General features: G+C 42.3%; 1 protein-coding gene across 1 annotated transcript in view; it reads left to right on the top strand.

Annotated features, from left to right (window-relative positions):
* The window catches only part of LOC117645510, a 59,367-nt gene that overhangs the window by 26,320 nt on the left and 13,029 nt on the right, over nt 1-20,018 (top strand). The window contains exons 4-5 of the mRNA XM_034385770.1: nt 13,462-13,629; nt 15,031-15,213. Of these exons, the coding sequence (XP_034241661.1) occupies nt 13,462-13,629; nt 15,031-15,213 (351 nt within the window). The remainder of the gene's footprint in view (nt 1-13,461; nt 13,630-15,030; nt 15,214-20,018) is intronic.

Below are 20,018 nucleotides of genomic sequence, written 5' to 3' on the forward strand. Positions count from 1 at the left end.
AGTTGAAGGGAAAGGGCGCCCGATTCTCCATTGAAAAGTGCAGCCATCCGGCAGTGTGGGTTGCGGGCGAGACCCAACCAGGTAGTCCGGGTCGGCCGAGAGAGGAGCGGTCTTGGCCCCCCAAGGACAATTGCCTCTGGCTGCAAAATGTAAATTCGCTTCTAGAAGTCTAAGAGTAAAATAAAGGAGCTCGTTCAATGCGCCATGAAAAGATGTACAAGAGCAGTTTTGAAATTCAGTTCTAGGTCTAGGCCTTCGGGAGATACACAAGAAAATGTGGTTCTATAATTCCGTAATCAAATTGGGTTAAAACTCAAAAATATCACAAAATCCAAAAATAAAATATGGCGTTAACCGCGTGGACATGAGGAAGCAGAATATGGCGCTTAAAGTGTTGAAAAATTGAAAGCGACAGAAGTTAAAATTGGAGACAATAGGAGGAGTGCACCGCGGCAGGCAGGCCGACCCTCGGACCAACACACATTCACACACACACGCACACTGGCTCACTCTCGGGGGGGTCTCGGGCGGGGAAGAGAGAAAACTGACGACAATGGCGTTTTACAATGAGGGGTCTTTGGGATGAATAGTCTTTGTTCACAAGTGGCTCACCCCAGTGATCTAATATTTTGCTTTACATTACAAATCTGAAAATTTCAAATTCGTCTTCCATTCCTTTCACTGCTTCAGAAACATGTTCAAATGAATTTCTAGGCCAATTTTGAGGGCAGCTGAGGTCCCAATATCCTGACGGCGTGGCGGGCGAGGGAGGCTTCTCGGCCCAAGGATGCAGGTCGCCGACCCGGCTGCCCCCTTCCCCCCTTCCCCTCCCCCCTCCCATTCCTTCCCTCGGCAGGGCTCCTTGACCTTGCCTAATTGCGGGAACGTCTGCAAACAGTGTGTCACTTCTCTGGAGACTGGGCCTTTTTCCTGGCCGTCAGGGCCGTAGCTGCCGGGGGGGGCAATGCCCCCCCCAACTTTTGGCCAGGGGGGGGGGCAAGGGGGGGCAAGGAATCTGGCCAGGTGCAAGCAATGTAGACACAGAAATGCACGAGAATACCTTTTAAAAAAGTGTAAATAACCCAAAGAACTGCAAATTTTCTCAGCTCGCTTCGCTCGCAAATAATTTACATTTACCAGCCTAAATATCCTTATGAACCGCAAATTTTCTCAGCTCTCGGACAAACACTGACCACCCTAGTAAGTCGTAAGAACCGCAGATTTTCTCTCTTCCCGCGCGAGCTCTGTTTGCTCGCAAACAAATTACGCCGTTTACCACAAAAAGTCCTAAGAACCGCAAATTTTCTCAGCTCGCTTCGCTCGCACACGTTTACCACCAAGTAACCCTTAGAACCGCAAATTTTCTGAGCTCGCTTTAATTGCAAACAAATTACGTTTTCCACCCTAAAGCCCTAAGAACCGCAAATTTTCTCAGCTCGCTTCGCTCGCACACGTTAGAACCGCAAATTTTCTGAGCTCGCTTCGCTCGCTAACAATTTACATTTACCACCCTTTTAATACATTCAATCGTGTGTTGAAAATTGAAAAAGCACCTGCGGGACCCCTGATAGGTAGGCAACCTTCAATGCAGACGAAAATTTGCCCCCCCCCCCCCCCCCCCTGGCGCGAGGAGGCGGCTACGGCCGTGCTGGCCGTTCTTTAGCGAAAACTTTCTCGAACCTTCTGGAACGGCTTTCGGACGGCCCCCTGGCCGCCCGGGCATGACGTAGGTGAGTGCTCACAGCACGCCTAGCAACGCGACGGAAACGCGGGGATACATTCGCGCCAAGCCAAGGGATGAACATGGCTACTTTTGAGTCCCAACGCCGCGGTAATTTTTTCAGGGCCTTCCAGCCGCAACGGCCACTCAATGCTAGACGGGGTTGCTTAGGTCTGTAGACGGTCATTTAGACCAAATCTAGACCGAGAAAAATCGACTGCTTCCGACGGTATTAGAAGCCAGGCTGCTTCAGCCAGCCTAAGCGCGCATACCGGAGAGCTCTTACCGCATTAAATTACAAGAAAATTGCATGAAAATGATTGTTTTTCAATGCACTTCGACGTTTTGTACAACTATTATTTAGTTTTTGTATCAATTGATATACTTTTATCCATTTAAATGAATCTTAATTACTTTTGGACCATAATTCACGTGGTTTCTTGAATTCCGGATCAAATATCATGAATTTCAATGAATTTCAGACCGCAATTCATGAATTTCGATGAATTTTAATGAATTTCGGATCGAAATTCATGAATTTCAATGAATTTCGATGAATTTTAGACCGAAATTCATGAATTTCAATGAATTTCGTGAATTTCAATGAATTTCAATGAATTTCGATGAATTTCAATGAATTTCGGCTTGAAATTCATGAATTTTGAATTTCGGTGTACAAATTTTCAGGAGTTATTTCCCCTTGTACAAAATAAAGAACATTCTGCATATCGGTTCCAAACTTGTGCCAGTTGAGCAGTCTGGCCCTTTATCTAGACTGTACAGCTCAATTGGATCAATCTGGAATCCGTATTCTAAGACGCTTTCCAAACCCTTGCATGCTGTTACGAATCGCCCCAGCATGGGGTGATTTGTAACAGCCATGGGGCTTTTCATAACATCCTACACATTAAATGAAACATCGTCGGGAATGTTATCTCCTCCAGCAGTTGTTCTTCGGATGTCCTGCAGACGACTTAAAATCTACATTACAAGCTGCCGTTGACCGCCTCAGCATTAACTGACATGTCAACCCTAACCTCACTTTTATCAATTTTGGAGGAAAGAATAAAATTACTGGCTTTAAAATGCATTTTGAGCTGTGTTAATGTATTGGAATTAGGCAGCAGACGATTCAAGCATTTAATTGTAAAAACTACTTAAATTCTTGTTTTTATACGGGTCTGTTACGAATCACCCCAAATGCCTGTTACGCAAGAAATACGTCCCTAACTAACACTGGACAAAGTTAAAGCAACTTATGCCACGTGGTTACATTGTACAGGGGCCACGCTTCAAGGCCCCAACGGTACTTCGATGATTATAGGGTATTTTAACGAATCCCTGGCCCGGAAGTCAATGAACAAAAGTAATAACAAAAACCGCTTCTGCGCATGCGCAGACGTCCCCCCTCCACTCTGAGGCAGCGTCTGCGCATGCGCAGAAGCCGTTTCGGTTCTTACTTTTGTTCTTTGACTTCCGGGCCAGGGATTCGTTGAAATACCCTATTCATACCTGAGGAGCCTCAGACAGAAACTTCGTAGAACTTAAAATAACAGATTTGCCTGTTTCCGGTGTACCCTATATTTCAGACGCCCTCCAAAACTATACCTGAGCACCGATCACGGTTCGAAACTTAGAGAATTTTTTCAAAAGATGCGTGCACATAATTTTTCGGCATTTAAGGGACACGCGGCGTTGGTTGTGCAGACGCTGCGTGTCGCGTGTCGCCGAAAAATTATGTGCACGCATCTTTTGAAAAAATTCTCCAATTTTCGAACCCTTGCCAAAAGAGTGGCATGCAGGCACGTATCCACTCGGCCACGAGGCGACACAACCGGTCGGCTTCCTCCAAGGCATCTCTATCTCCAAGCTGCCATACGAGACTGCAAATAATAAAATTGTGGGTTACGAACACGCTGCGTTTATGTACGAAGCAAAAGGATTATAAGCACGCCGCAATAATATTTGTAGCGTGTGTATAAGATTTATAAAGGTTCATAAAGGTTCAATGATTTACGAAGACAAATTGTAAATTTACAAAATCTGTTGTAAATTTACGAAGGGCTTCGTAAATTTACGACGGGCTTCGTTAATCTACGACGGGTCTTCGTAAATCTACGACGGACCTTCGTAAATAAACGAAGGAAGTGTTGGCAATTTTTTTGCTGAATGATCCGTCGTTAATTCCAGACGTATAATTACGAAGAATCTCTGTATATTAACGAAGTTTCTTTGTTTATAAACGAAGGTTCCCTGTAAATTTACGAAGGATCTTTGTAGATTTACGAAGGTGCTTCGTAAATTTCCATTGTGATTGGAAAATCAGCAGAGATCTTTCAAAAAAATAACGAAGGTTTTTGTAAATATACGAAGAGCTTCGTAAATTAACGAAGGAATCGTTGGCAATTTTTTTGCCGAAGGATCCGTCGTTTATTCCGGATATTAATTTTTACAGTGTGACCCGCTGGAATACAAGATAGGTAAAAACTGTTGACAGTGTCATTTTGAGCATCCAAAAAAGCGTTTTTCAGCGAAGGTTGTGGGAACTTTCTCCCTCAGATGGAGGAGCTACGGCCCGAAACGGAATTTACATCTATTTTTACACCCTTACCGTTTTGAACAATTCTGACGGCCTGGAAGCGTCGCACAGTAAAAAAAGATTCGCTGTTTTGTCGGTCGTTCTATATCCAATCTCACCGAAACGGGTACCCATACAAACCCAGCGACGGTCCGTCACCAAAACGGTGACCTGCGTCACCAGGTGGTGTTCCGCCAGGAGAGGTTAGGATGACGACAACTGTTTTTTAGCTGTCTGTGCATATTTGTGCGTGCCCGCCGGCAACGTTACGCTTTGATGAGTCACACGAATGATTACTGACAGCCCCTGACTTGTTTTGTGTCCTATTTCACATTAATACGACGATTTAAAGTCGCTGGCGGGAGGGTGACTGCAGTGCCGTTCTGGTGAGGTTGCTGCTCCGGAACGGACCGAGCGCCACCGAAACTAGACCGAGCGTCGCCGAAACGAACAGAGGGCCGCCAGAACGGTTTGAGGGTGTCGCTGTTCTTATTCTCGTTTTAGCGCCCAGACGTCACCGAATCGGCGAATCTTTTTTTACTGTGCGTTTGACCGCCCCAGGTCCCGCGGGCACGGGCTTCTGGCAGCGTTTTTTATGTTCTTTCGATCCCAAGTGGTCGCGAGGTTCTAAAACGAAAAGGAATCCCAGTAGACCGTCAGTTGTGAAAGCAGCATAGGTCACATGGTGGACATTTTCCCATAGGCTGTTTCGGGTTCAACAAGTGATGATACGTAGGTCACCTTCCGTAATTTTGCGAAGAATAAGTCAGGGAAGAGAGTGAAATAGCCAGTTTTCTTTTGATGTGGCTGAGTCATATAAGGGAGGGTGGGGCACCTAGTGACAGGGGCACCTAGTGACACAGAGGTGCCCTGGCCACTCTATGGCACTTTCAGACAACTTGAGGTGGCTTATCTAAAGGTCGTGTGCTGTGGAATCATGTTCAAGTGAAAGTGAGACTTTGAACAAAATATTTTAGCCCCTAGAATAAAACACTGTAAAAATTAATGTCCGGAATAAACGACGGATCCTTCGGCAAAAAAATTGCCAACGGTTCCTTCGTTAATTTACGAAGCTCTTCGTATATTTACAAAAACCTTCGTTAATTTTTTGAACGATCTCTGTCGATTTTACAATCACAATGGAAATTTACGAAGCACCTTCGTAAATCTACAAAGATCCTTCGTAAATTTACAGGGAGCTTTCATTAATAAACAAAGAACCTTCGTTAATATACAGAGAACCTTCGTAATTATACGTCTGGAATTAACGACGGATCCTTCGGCAAAAAAATTGCCAACAGTTCCTTCGTTTATTTACGAAGGTCCACCGTAGATTTACGAAGACCCGTCGTAGATTAACGAAGCCCGTCGTAAATTTCCGAAGCCCTTCGTTAATTTACAACAGACTTTGTACATTTACGATTTTTCTTCGTAAATTTACTAAGAACCTTCGTAAATTAACGACGAACTTCCGTTGATTTTCAAAAGTTCCTGTAGGAAAGAAACATTTACAGTGCACTTTTGGACATTCCCAAAAACCATCGTAAAATATTCCGTTGTAAATTCACAACATAATTTTTACAGTGAAGCAAAAAAATAATTACCCAAAATCACAGATTTTACGACTTTTTTACAAAATGTTTTCTCGTCATTCTTCCAGTACACGGCACTGCCGATCGTTCTGGCACTTTTAACCAATAATAAGGACCTTTAGTAAGTTGTTTTCGCTGAACCAGCTCAAACATATGATTTCATTTCTTTAATATCAAATTTTGAACGGAAATGAGCCCCCGGGGCAGGTAGTGACAGACACACTCTATTTACCGTATTTCAACGATTTAAACGTTTCAAAACATCGATTTGGCAACCGTGAAGTAAATTGTCACCGATTGTCACACAACGAAACATAAATGAGACTAATTTGTACGACAATTTCGTAGAACATTGAATTTGATTGGCACTGTAGTAAAATGCAGTTTCTTGGGGAAAAATGGCGCCGTTCAGAATGGTTTGATATTTAAAAAGCTTAAAGAGTCTAAACCAGATAATTTTCAATTAGCTGGAGCGTTGCTCCATGCTGGTAATGTGAGTTATATGACCTGTCACTAGGTGCCCCGGGCTGGGGCACCTAGTGACAAGTGCAGAGGTCTGCGGGAAGCTATGTAAATAATAGAAATAGGTGTTGTCAAAACGCCACAACATGTTTTTGCGATCAAGGAAGGATAAAAGCAACCTTCTGAGGTGTAAGCAGATTCATTTCTCGCACAGTATCGGAGTGAGTGCCAAAATCCAAAAAGTGTCACTAGGTGCCCCACCCTCCCTTACTACAGCATGGCAATGTTGTCTTATAGGTGTTGGTGACCATGACGGAACTTACAGAACGACACTTTAGCAGCTTACGAAACCTAGAAAAACAAATTTAGATTGACTTATCCACATAGGGACATGGTCTTCGTTTAGTAAAACAAATTTGAATTGCCCAAGCTACCAAATCAACATCAGTTCAGGCGCAAGGCCCCGGTGACCTGAAATGACCCCCTACGCACGGAATCACCCTTATACTGAAAATAGGTTTTTCCAAGATTATCATTCCAGAAATTTACTTTTGCTCTACATTGATAGGATATTACTCAAAATTATTTCAGCCCAAGTATGAAAATTTTCGGCGAAATGGTTTAGGAGATATTCACGGGTAAAGTTAAAAACACACACTGTAAAAATTAATGTCCGGAATAAACGACGTATCCTTCGGTCAAAAAATTGCCAACGGTTCCTTCGTTAATTTACGAAGCTCTTCGTATATACACAAAACTCTTCGTCAATTTGTTTATGGACCTCTGTCGATTTTACAATCACAATGGAAATTTACGAAGCACCTTCATAAATCTAGAAAGATTCTTTGTAAACTTACAGGGAACCTTCGTTAATAAACGAAGAACATTCGTTGATATACAGAGAACCTTCGTAATTATACGTCTGGGATTAACGACGGATCCTTCGGCAAAAAAATTTCCAACAGTTCCTTCGTTTAATTAGGAAGGTCCGTCGTAGATTAACGAGGCCCGTCGTAAATTTACGAAACCCTATGTAAATTAAATTCATAACAGACTTTGTAAATTTACGATGTTTCTTCGTAAATTTACTACGAACCTTCAGAAATTAACGACGAACTTCCGTTGATTTAGAAAAGTTCCTGTAGGAAAGAAGCATTTACAGTACACTTTTGGACATTCCCTAAAATCTGCGAAAAATATTCCGTCGTAAATTCACAACATAATTTTTAGATTATACTAATAGCCTCCATGGTTGGCTATTCCTGCAACAGGTTGAAATGGTGCAGTTGTCCGTTCAGTTTTCATGGTTGCACTCTCAGACACTCCACGGACTATTTTTTCAGTAAACCTACAGTTAAATTATTTTTTCTGCAATTGTAGTCCTTTTGATTAGAAGTACAGAAAAAATATTCAGCAACTTTACAGAAAAGTGGTCTGTTGATAATATTATCTGCACCTACAGTTGTGATCAAGCAGAAAAAAATTACTGTTGCATTCTAGTAAAAATGATCTATAAATGTAGCCAAAATGTTCTCTACATACAGATAATATATACAAGAATTAACAGAAAAGATTTTCAAGAGTCAGAAAATTTTTTTGGATGTTTCCGCTGAAAGTCACAACTCAACCATCTTTTAAAAGCCGCTTACATTGAGTCCTTTCTTGACTTGTCGAAGCTAAAAATGTTTTGTAGGACCATTTTGACTAAGCGCATTACCTTCCAATCAGCTTTGTTCGAACGGAGAAAAATTTCACTGGAAATATTTACTGAAGATCACAAAAAAGTCATCGATAAATTGTTTATGAGGACAAACTTTGTCTCCTACATTTGCAGAAAATAAGTTCTATAGATTATAAACAAATTTGTCATCATATTTCTACTGACATTTTAAATTGGGAGTTCTGCTTCAGACATAACTTTAAACCCACATAACTGTTTATCCACATAATTGTTGACAGACATAACTGGCTACAGACATAACTGGTGTCAGACATAAAAGAGGATTAATTGTGGTTGAAAAACTGTAAACACACATAACTTTAAATACATATAACTTTATTCAGAAATAATTTTTAATTTAAAAAAAATATATATAAGTTTAATTAAATGGAGGATAAATAGAAGAAAATGAAGCCTTGTCAAAAATTTCGATCATCAAGATTTCCTTCCTGCACAGCGGGCAAGTGGCGCTCTCGTCCAACCGTCCCGCGCAGGTCTTGCAACAGATGCGATACCCGCACGGCACTGCAGCGTGATTTCTAGGGCGGTCAAAGCAGAGGCGGCACTGCTCATCTTGCCCCTCTATCGAACTGGAAGCAGCTGTCCCTGCTGAGTCTACCATGCTGTAATTTGAGCTTTATCCATTAATCCCTCGGGAAGCTCTTGCATTGATCTGCCGACAGTTATGTCTGTCGAAAGTTATGTCTGTCGACGGTTATGCCTATCAAATATTATGCCTGTCAAATGTTATGTCTGTCAACAGTTATATGTATATGCGATTTGGTTATTTTTGTAAAATGTTATGTCTGTAGCAATTATAATTTTAATTCAAATAATAAATGCTTTTTTATATCAGAAATAAATCTGTTATTTCTGTCACTAGTTATGTGGATTTACAGTTATGTGGGTCGAAAGTTATGTCTGTCAACAGCAACTCTTTAAATTTTCTGTAATTAAGTAAACGATTGTCTATAATTACCAAATTTGTTACCGCTAATTTATCTGTATCTCATGTAAAATTTATTCGATATGTTATTGGAAATATATACCATATCATAGTAACGCTCTAAAATCACTAAGCCGTAGAGTAAATTTTCTACAATATAGAAAAATTAATCAGTTTAGGTCTGAGAGTGTGTCTGCGCTGCCCAATAGGTGGCGCTGTGGTCGTTGCTCAGATATCCGCGCTCTTTCAGGTGACGAAGGAAGGTTGAGGAAAGACCCATACCGAATTTGAAGTCTATCTCTTCATTCATAGATGTGTAGCGGCCCGTAACTGATCCGTGACCCACAATTGATTTTTTATGTCACGGGGTTTGATTTAATGGATAAGACCCAGCTTCATACCTTTTATAAATCGAATCGTGACATTGTAAAGCACCTGTCGTGAGTGGCATGCGTCACAGGCATGCGGGTGACATGCAACCAGTCTGCTGGTCCAGCTTGTGGCTCCGACATCTCATAGCCATTTCTGTGTGACGCTTTCGCTGTTTCCAGAGGCTTCAAAATCAAGTTCAGTCCTAGAAGTAGGGGGCCAAGTCAAGTATGTTCCCATCAAGATTCTTGTGGGCGCTTATGATTCTGGCCCCTCAACACAGCGTCGAGGGAAAACACATAAATACTTTTGCTGTAAGAAGCGACCTCTCGAGAGGCAGGAAAATGAAAGTGCCAAATTGTCCTTTGACATATCATCGGACTCCGACAGCGACATCGATGGCTACTAATAGACACTTCCACCAGAACGCCGAATGAAGAACAAGAGGAAGAAATGGTGCAGGAACCAGTTCCCATAAACGTCTTATATATAGGTTTTGACGGTCTAAAATCATAAAACTCGTCTTTGTCTAATTTTAACCGATCGTAGAACCCAAATGAATCCATAATATGGACAAATGAGCAACTTTTATGGACTGTTTCCGGGTTTTGTTATTCTTCTTGTTCTTCACTCGGTGCTCTGGTGGAAGTGTCTATTTACTTATGCTGGCCAGTTAATTCCCCCCCCCCCCTTCCCCCAGGTCGCAAAGTTCCGAAAGTGGAGTTGTATTAAAAATGTCGCGAGCACCCCATCTAGCTCACGGCTATAATATACTTGCAGAGTTGTTTGGTGCTGAAAATTTGAAAATAGAAAAGTGAGAATGATTGACCACACTATGAACTTACAATCTGCATTGTAGAACAGTGAACCCAAGAGCTTCATTTAAGGGGAGGTTCTGGTGAAAATCTTGCCATTTTCGAAATGGATCCTACAGTCATAATTTGTTCGGGATATAAAATTTTTCATTGGGGAGACTAAAATTTGACTTTTGAAGGCACATGCCAGGCTGTAAACCCAGTCGAAGAGTCTTTTTGAGCCTATTTTGGCTGTATCTTAAAAAATCTCCTTGCGCATACTATTTTGTCGTAAAAGGTTGACCTTGACATTTTTCACTTCTTCGACTCATTTTCAAAAGATTCCGGCATGCATAGCTCAAAACTTCCATTATATTATTAATTATTAGCTTTTTAAGCTGAAAAGTCCCTAAAATTTGTCTATTTTGTACATTTTTGATCAATTTTAGTGAAATGCTTGGTTAGAAAGCTTGCGAATAAAAATTCAATTGACATTTTGAGATGGGCATGCCGGCATTTTTAAAAAATGAATCGAAGAAGTGAAAAATGTCTAAGCCAACCTTTTACGACAAAATAGTATGCGCAAGAAGATTTTTAAAGTTATAGCCTAAATGGGAGAAAAAGGCTCTGCGACTGGATTCAGGGCATAGAATGTGCCTCCCCAATGAAAAATTCTAATAAATACTTGATAAGACATTAAATTTTTAACAAATTTTCACAGTGGGACCTATTTAGGAGAAAATAGCATTTTCACCAGAACCTCCCCTTAAGTAACAAACATTTTCGCGTTAAAGGGAAAAATTGCAATTTGCTCTGCAGTGATGTTTAGCATCTCCCATGGAGAAAACGTAAGTTTTCAGCCAAATACTTGATTTGAAGTTGAAATGATTACTTTTTCTAAGTTGTTCGTTTGCCGCCTCTTGAAAATCAGTGTTCCATAATGTATCTTTCGATACCTTTCATAAGTCCTGTAAAATGATTTATTTTTTAAGATTAATTATGCGAAGTTGTTTCAAATGAAAACCAGGCTCTGTGTGTCGGACCAGGGGGTGGCAACGGCCTAGGGAGAGCGTGAAGCGATGCTGGCGCCGTCAGTGCAAAGGTTGCGCACTTGTTCGAAATTATGGAAACTAGACTGTGTTTTTCAAAACGCTTTGCACCGCTGGAAAGGGCTTGAAATTTAGGGTGGATTAGGCTAATTGCTCTTCTCGAAACTCTCCCATTACCTCACATTAAGGTGCAGTAAAAGCACGAAAACTCATAAAATTTGGGGGGAAAAACTGCGCCATGTTGATGTAAATGATTCCGCCCTTGTGTTCGGTTGAATTCGAAGTATCGAGCAGTCTACTAGGCCTAATGCACCCCAAATTTTGTGGTCTTTTGATCTGTGCAAAGTGTTTTGCAATCAACGGGCTAGATCTTACAATCGAAGCAAAATAAGTAACCCCTGCACCTCGCTCGCGCATGGCTTCACGCTTCTTAGGCCGTTGCCGCCCCCTGGTCGGACAAACAGGTTAAGGGGGGACTATACTGAAAATAGGTTTTTCCAGGATTATCATTCCAGAAATTTTCTTTTGCTCTACATTGATAGGATATTACTCAAAATTATTTCAGCCCAAGTATGAAAATTTTCGGCGAAATGGTTTAGGAGATATTCACGGGTAAAGTTAAAAACACACACTGTAAAAATTAATGTCCGGAATAAACGACGGATCCTTCGGTCAAAAAATTGCCGACGGTTCCTGGCAGATTCCAGACCTAAACGGAAAGCCATTTGCCAACACCTCATGGATTTGGACCAAACTTGGTACACCTATACCTTAAGAGTCAAAAAAATTTTTGGTGAAATTTTTTTTTAAAAACTTTTAAAATACAATAAAAACAATTGAATTACTAAACATAGAAAAGACTAAATATCACTGAACATTCCTTATGTGGCCTTAAATTGCATCATTCTCAGTATAACTATCAAGTCTGGTTCTAAATTTTTCAAGACGAAGCTTTACTTTAGTCGAAATATGACTGCTGACTGGAATAGAAGCAAATCTAGGTGAAAATCATTAACGGGTTTGGTCTCTTTTGAACTCGTAAACTTTAATACCTCCCAAAGTATTTAGTTAACCGTATTGGCACTTGGCATGTGAAAAGAGAACATAATGATGAGTCTTTGGTGAAATTTTGAGCACTTTTGGTGATGACGTCAAATTGTCTAGAAACATGTTTTTATCTTTAACAAAAAAATTTTTTGAAAAAAAAATTTTTTTTACCAAAAATTTTTTTGACTCTTAAGGTATATGTATACCAAGTTTGGTCCAAATCCATGAGGTGTTGGCAAATGGCTTGCCCTTTAGGTCTGGAATCTGCCTCCTTCGTTAATTTACGAAGCTCTTCGTATATTTACAAAAACCTTCGTTAATTTATTGAACGATCTCTGTTGATTTACAATCACAATGGAAATTTACGAAGCACCTTCGTAAATTCAACACATTATTTTTACAGTGTATGCTCACCTATAAGTTTCCTTGCGTCGCATTTTTGATGTCAGAAAATACGACTTGACGTTTTTACTGTCCCAAAAACCCGTACTGAGGTTTCTCTAGCCCGCGTTTCTCATTTTTGATCTCTAAATCCTGCGTCCAAAAACGACCAAAATTGAGTTTTCCACTTCGTCCGCTTCATAAGCATCCCTTCAAATAAGAACTCAAATAAATCATAAACGTTTTGAGGTCAGACGGCAGATTAGTCCATGGTCACTTTTACACTGTTAAAATTATGTTGTGAATTTACGACGGAATATTTTCCGAAGGTTTTTGGGAATGTCCAAAAGTAACTAAACGAAGAAACTGATGGCAATTTTTTTTGCCGAAGGATCCGTCGTTAATCCCAGACGTATAATTACGCAGGTTCTCTGTATATTAACGAAGGTTCTTTGTTTATTAACGAAGGTTCCCTGTAAATTTACGAAGCATCTTTTTAGATTTACGAAGGTGCTTCGTAAATTTCTATTGTGATTGTAAAATCGACAGAGATCGTTCAAAAAATTAACGAAGGTTTTTGTAAATAAACGAAGAGCTTCGTAAATGTACGAAGGAACCGTTGGCAATTTTTTTTGCCAAAGGATCCGTCGTTAATTTCGGACATAAAATTTTACAGCGTCTAAATAAACCCGAAACAACCCAGAACAAGTTGACAGGATTCTCAAATCATTCTTTGACTGAACAGGTACATTTCTTCCACGTCAACGGTTAAAACCTTCTAAGGTCAAGGTCTTTTGCCCTAGGGTCCATTTATTGCGTACGCGAGGAGTTTCGAGAGATGCGACTCGCAAGAACAGTATACTTATACACTAGACCTACGTCCAAGTCACTTCAATCCCGCCAGACCCTTCGAAACGCAGACAGTCTCGGGGAATATGAGCATGAAGAAAGAGCTGGATGACAACCTCTGGGTAAGCAGTGGGATCCCAAAGTTTTGAGCACCACCACTAATGACACTTGTCGGTAGCACTGAAATCCGTAAAGTAAGGGAGAGTGGGGCACCTCCTGCCAGGGGCACCTCCTGCCAAAGTGCCGTGGGGGGCAAACCACTCGCACTGTTGAGCAGCCAATTTGGTTAAATCAAGGTATGACCATATGCACCTCAATGCCAAAAAATGGTTACGGTCAGATTAAAATTGTAGCCCTAGTGTGAAATCAAACTTTAAAAGATAAGATTTCGAGCACTTTTCTGACATTTTGACTATAATGTGTCCTCTGACAGTCACTTCCAATGTTCGGGTATCAAAAAATGGTTTTCCTGTCCGATAGTTGGTATTTTTAGGAGCATTTTGCAACATTGGGATGACATCAGCGCTGCACCGATAAAGTGCTGAGGCCAATTTTCTCTCATGCATGGCGTGGGGCACCTACTGCCACTTTTGGCTGGGGCAGGTACTGTCACCTTAAAATCCCTTAATTGGCAAAATATTTCATGCCAAACTGAGTTCATGTTTAGTTGAGGGCACCAGTATGATTTCGGGGAACAAGTAACGTGAATATGAGTGGGATAATACCTGTTTTGACATTGCAACAGCTTTGATTTTCAAATAACCACGTTTGGGTTGACCTTTCTACCGCAGCACCACTGAGGATATGTTCGAACAGCTCCAAATCGACGAGAAGCTCGTCTTTCTGACCAGTAATGATTTTATCACCATATCAATTGGCCACAAAATTTAGGTTCAAGGACCATCCACTCTCCCAGGGAATACTCGCCCCGCCCCTTGGCAGGAGGTGCCCCTGTCCCTGGCAGTAGGTGCCCCGGGCCGGGGCACCTACTGCCAATTGCAGAGGTGCTTAGAGTAGGAGATAACTCTACATAAACGTGACATATTTTAGTTTCTATCAACGGGTTATTGTAGATTAAGGACCAATGAAGTTTTCGACTACACATATTCGTCACCAAGTAGAAACAACGCAAACCAGAGACAAAACCCAAAAAGTGGCAGGAGGTGCCCCACTCTCCCTTAAGAAATTCAGAGACCACTGTGAGTAAAATGTGCGGTTTTCGCCGTTAATCTATTAAGGGGATTTGCTGGACTTGGAAGTACGGTGTTCACCGTGCCTGAAAGTACGGCGTTTACCGTAGTTTGTACAGTGCATTAGCTGAGAGACACCCATTCCTATACAGCAAAGTCGATCTGGGACATTTTAAAATCTCACTCAAACTCCTTGAAATGGAATCCATGGCCACATCTTCAAAACGCCGAGAGGGTAAACACTCGCGTTATATTCTGAAAATGCAGTCTGCATCGGAGTTTGGGCAGCCCCACTCTTCTCTTATCGCAACTTTTCCGGCTATTGTTTTACAGGTTCGAGTCAGCATGGCACTTCGCTCGAACAACGAGTGGAAAGAGAATGCATTTATTTTCAAATTTCCTGGCAATGCGTGTTCTTCGATACGAGAACATCTCCCCGCCATCTTCCGCCTCCTTTCGAAGGCCACTAACACAACGCCGGCAAAAGACAGAAGGCAACCCTGCGTATTCCCAAGGGTAGAACAATGCGTTCCATTTGCAGACATGACACTGAGAATGAAAGAGTTTTGATCAATACCGTATTACCCAACGAGAACAGGTAGTCAAAATGAAATCACTGACATTATTTGGACATCAAAACGGACCAAATTTTGACCGAAGGTCGCTCATTTTAAGGTCATATTGACAAAATTTGGACTTTTTTTTTTCTCCCTGGGTTATGGGCGAGATACACTTTATCGCCCAAAGTTGGGCAACAAAGTGCGACACTGCCCGGTGGTTGGCATCGAAATGGCCTCCTTTTTTGGCCCGCCCTTCTATTCAAAAAATAGGGGGAGGGTTGTTGTTGTTGTTGGCGTCTGTGTACAAGGAAAGAGTTGAGCTAGAGTAACCAGATTTGGAGGGTACTTCAGGAGTACCGTCCAAACAAATAATCCGGTGGTGCAAATCCTGTCCGGGTCGCACAAGGGCTGCTGCAGGTGCATCATGGTTTACATGAGCGGGAGGGGGATTTCCGCCATTATTGGTGCTAGCAGGGCACATAGGGGTATTTTTGGAATCGGGGCGACGAGACAAGATGAATGGACCTGGTCCCGACCCCATCGGCCGCTTTTACAAGTTGGCCAGATCAGGATCTTCAAAAAAAGGGGGTCGACCGACTAAAAAAATTTATTGCAGACTTCGATTGGTCTCAGCGAGACCTTTCCAACGAGGGGTCGGAAAGGGGGTCCAGGAGCCCGACTTCGTCTATTAGTCACATCAGGATCTTGAAAAAAGGGGGTCGACCGACTGAAAATTTTTACTTAAGTTTTCGATAGGTCTTGGCAAGACCTCTTCAACGAGGGGTCGGAAGGAAAGTCCAGGAGCCCGCCTTCATGAGTTATGGGAAAAAGTGCGACGGACTCGTTTCGCGCTCCTGCTGTGCCTCTATTGCAAGGAGTTGCAGTAGCATGGCAAATATGGGTATTTTCGGAATGAGGGCGAAGAGACAAATGAAATGGGCATATTCTAAGGACAGTTGGAGTAAAAAGTGTAAGGACTATTGCATATTGTGAATAGAAGGGCGGGCCTAAGTCACGATGGTACATCGATAACTTTGCTTTACCCGCTCACGGTGTGTGTGATGCGAGCGGGCCGAAGGCCCGGCCCTTCGACTGGCCAAGTTGGGTCTGATGCGAGCATTCCACCATATAAGGTCCACAGAAATAATGTCCATGATCCAAAATGTCCATGAGGTTTAAATGTCCATGTATAAAAAGGTCCTCCAAATTAAGGTCCAGAAACCATTTCGTCCATGAGTCAGAATGTCCAGCAGCACCGGGAACCAGCACTCCGCAGCAACAACACCACGCCACACACAGTGAAAACTCTACGAAGAATCGCTTTGTAATACGAAGAAAATGAAGGCATTGTAAAATCTACGAAGAAATGCTTCGTATTATGAAGCAAAATCCTTCGTAATACGAAGCATTTCTTCATAATACGAAGCAATTCTACAACGCCTTCATTTGCTTTGTAGTTATGAAGCAAATGATTCGTAGGCTTTTAAGAGTGCAGCTGTTATGAAAATATCTTAGGTCAGATGATCCTATTGTCGCTCTCCCTAAGACGTTTCTCATGCGGTAAACTAACTGGGGCTTTCCTTTATGAGATTGAATGATTTCTGCCATGACTGAAAATTTTTACTATGAGACGGGTAACAATGGAACTCCTGCCTCCCGAACATCCCTCGCGCGGGAAGTATCTCCAAAAAACGCTAACGCTAACGCTAACGTGGAAGCAGATGACATTGTAATGAGAATGTTTATTTTAATATGCTTGTTTATCACTTCATTCACCAAAATTGACATTTGCAATAAGAATAATTCAAAATAAATTTACTGTAGGATTTATTATTTACAAATATATACAGCATATACATTCAGGGTCAGGATCATTGTTTTTATTTTTACTCCACACACGCAACGCGCTCCTTCAGGCCAGCCGGCGACACTGTTGTTGTTGTGCAGTGCGAGGCCCCCGCTCCCCTCGCCTCCAGCGGCATGCGGCGTCGCCGGCGGCGGTGTCACGCTGCATCCTGCATCGGCATCGGCCGAGCGAAGCCGACCTAGCTCCGAAGGCGATACGAGCTGAGCAGGCCACGCTTCGGCCCTGCTTGAGGGCCGAGCCGAGCCGGCCGAGCCTTGCCTAGGCACGCAGCACGCCGCGCCACTGCGCCCTGCGCTGGCGGCGGGGAGTTAGAGGGGGGGGGGGAGGGGGCGGCCCCAGGCCCCATGCCCTTTTCCAGCCCAGGCCGGCTTCACGCACGGACACACGCATGGTCCCGCCCCGCCTTAAAACTATCTCGAGAGTAAAAGCAAGCTGACACCTTCATTGCAATTGTTTAGCTTGCTTTAGCTTTAGCAACGGTGTCATCTGCTAAAAATGGCGATTCCCTGACCATTGGAATGTTCCTGCCAGAACGGAGTATTTCCTGGCCAATATTTAAAGGACATTATGAAACATGGTCATTTGTGCGTGGACATTTACCCCTTGGACTTAACATTCATGGACATTAAAACCTGGACATTATGCACATGGACATAAATTCATGGACATTGAGACATTGGACATTAAGTTCATGGACATTATGTCTGGTAACCGATGCGAGGACCGAAGGCCCGAGAAAAGGCCGCCGGCAGGCCAAGCTGGGCCGGCCCCCTGTCGAACCGAGTTGCCGGCGAAGCGGAGCTGGCAACTCGGTTCGACGGAAGGGCGGGCCCTAGCTTGTTTGTTCCTCTCTTGTCATAGCTCCGCACAGTCACAGAAGTCGTTTTTAGCAGGTGCACTCTCAGACCTTAACTGATTAATTTTCCTATATTGTAGAAAATTTACTCTACGGCTTAGTGATTTTAGAGCGTTACTATGATATGGTATATATTTCCAATAACATATCGAATAAATTTTACATGAGATACAGATAAATTAGCGGTAACAAATTTGGTAATTATAGACAATCTTTTACTTAATTACAGAAAATTTAAAATGTCAGTAGAAATATGATGACAAATTTGTTTATAATCTATAGAATTTATTTTCTGCAAATGTAGGAGACGAAGTTTGTCCTCATAAACAATTTATCGATGACTTTTTTGTGATCTTCAGTAAATGTTTTCAGTGAAATTTTTCTCCGTTCGAACAAAGCTGATTGGGGCATACAGGACATGAGCCCCGTCCCATTTGAGCCCCGATGGTCTGAGCCCCGACCTGAGCCCGGGTTGAGCCCCGACTTGAGCCCCGACCGAAGCCCCAATTTTCAGGGCCCGGATTGAGCCCCGACCTGAGCCCCGTTTGAGCCCCGTTTGAGCCCCATTTGAGCCCCGTGGCAATAACATTTATTGAATAAATCATGCAAAAATACGTGATTTCAGGTCGCGGGGCTCTAATGGGGCTCAAACCGGGCTCAGGTCGGGGCTCAATCCGGGCTCTGAAAATTGGGGCTTGGGTCGGGGCTCAAGTCGGGGCTCAACCCGGGCTCAGGTTGGGGCTCAGGTCCGGGCTCAGACCATCGGGGCTCAAACGGGACGGGGCTCATGTCCTGTATGCCCTGATTGGAAGGTAATGCGCTTAGTCAAAATGGTCCTACAAAACATTTTTAGCTTCGACAAGTCAAGAAAGGACTCAATGTAAGCGGCTTTTAAAAGATGGTTGAGTTGTGACTTTCAGCGGAAACATCCAAAAAAAATTTCTGACTCTTGAAAATCTTTTCTGTTAATTCTTGTATATATTATCTGTCGCTCGGAGCCTTCTTGGCTGAGTTATAGCTAACTTTGTTTTAATTTCTTTAAAAAGCTGGGTATTTTGGGTATTTTTTATACGAGACGTACTTTTTAAGCCAGGTGGATGAAAATTGGCTCTGTGATGCAAAATTAAATATATAAGGAACTCGATGGTGCCCTCAGAATTGATCTACGACCAATACTTACAGAGATATCGGCCTCCAAAGTTGGGAAAAAGGGCCAAAATGTAGGAAAATACCCAAATCTTGGGATTTCGGAAACTATTAGACCCATTGACACGATTCAACGCTCATGTTGTAGAAAAAAAGCCACGGAATCCAATGAGCTCACGCCCAGGCCCGTGAGACAAACCATTCAGGAGATACGCGGCTCTAAAATTAGCCATTTTTCGTAGGGTGCCAAAAACGTTGTTTTTGCACCTTTTCAGACTGTTGAGCCTTTAACGACACGTATCCTGCCTGCCTTCGCGAAGAGCTCGGCTCAGTGGAAGGCGATACTGTGGTGAAACGCAGCCCACTGGCAGATTAAGGGGAGGTTCTGGTGAAAATGCTATTTTCTCCTAAATAGGTCCCACTGTGAAAATTAGTTAAAAATTTGATGTCTTACCAAGTAATTAATAAAAATTTTCACTGGGGACTCACATTCTGTGCCCTGAACCCAGTCGAAGAGTCTTTTTGAGCCTATTTTGGGTGTAACTTTAAAAATCTTCTTGCGCATACTATTTTGTCGTAAAAGGTTGGCCTTGACATTTTTCACTTCTTCGATTCATTTTAAAAAAATGTCGGCATGCACAACTCAAACTGTAAATAACATTTTCATTCGCAAGCTTTCTAACCAAGCATTTCACTATAATTGATCAAAAATGTACAAAATTGACAAATTTTAGGGACTTTTCAGCTTAAAAAGCTTACAGTTAATAATATAATGGGAATTTTGAGCTATGCATGCCGGAATTTTTTGAAAATGAATCGAAGAAGTGAAAAATGTCAAGGTCAACCTTTTACGACAAAATAGTATGCGCAAGGAGATTTTTTAAGATAGAGC

The sequence above is a fragment of the Thrips palmi genome, unplaced genomic scaffold (genome assembly GCF_012932325.1).
Source record: "Thrips palmi isolate BJ-2018 unplaced genomic scaffold, TpBJ-2018v1 HiC_scaffold_18, whole genome shotgun sequence".
Lineage (NCBI taxonomy): Eukaryota > Metazoa > Arthropoda > Insecta > Thysanoptera > Thripidae > Thrips > Thrips palmi.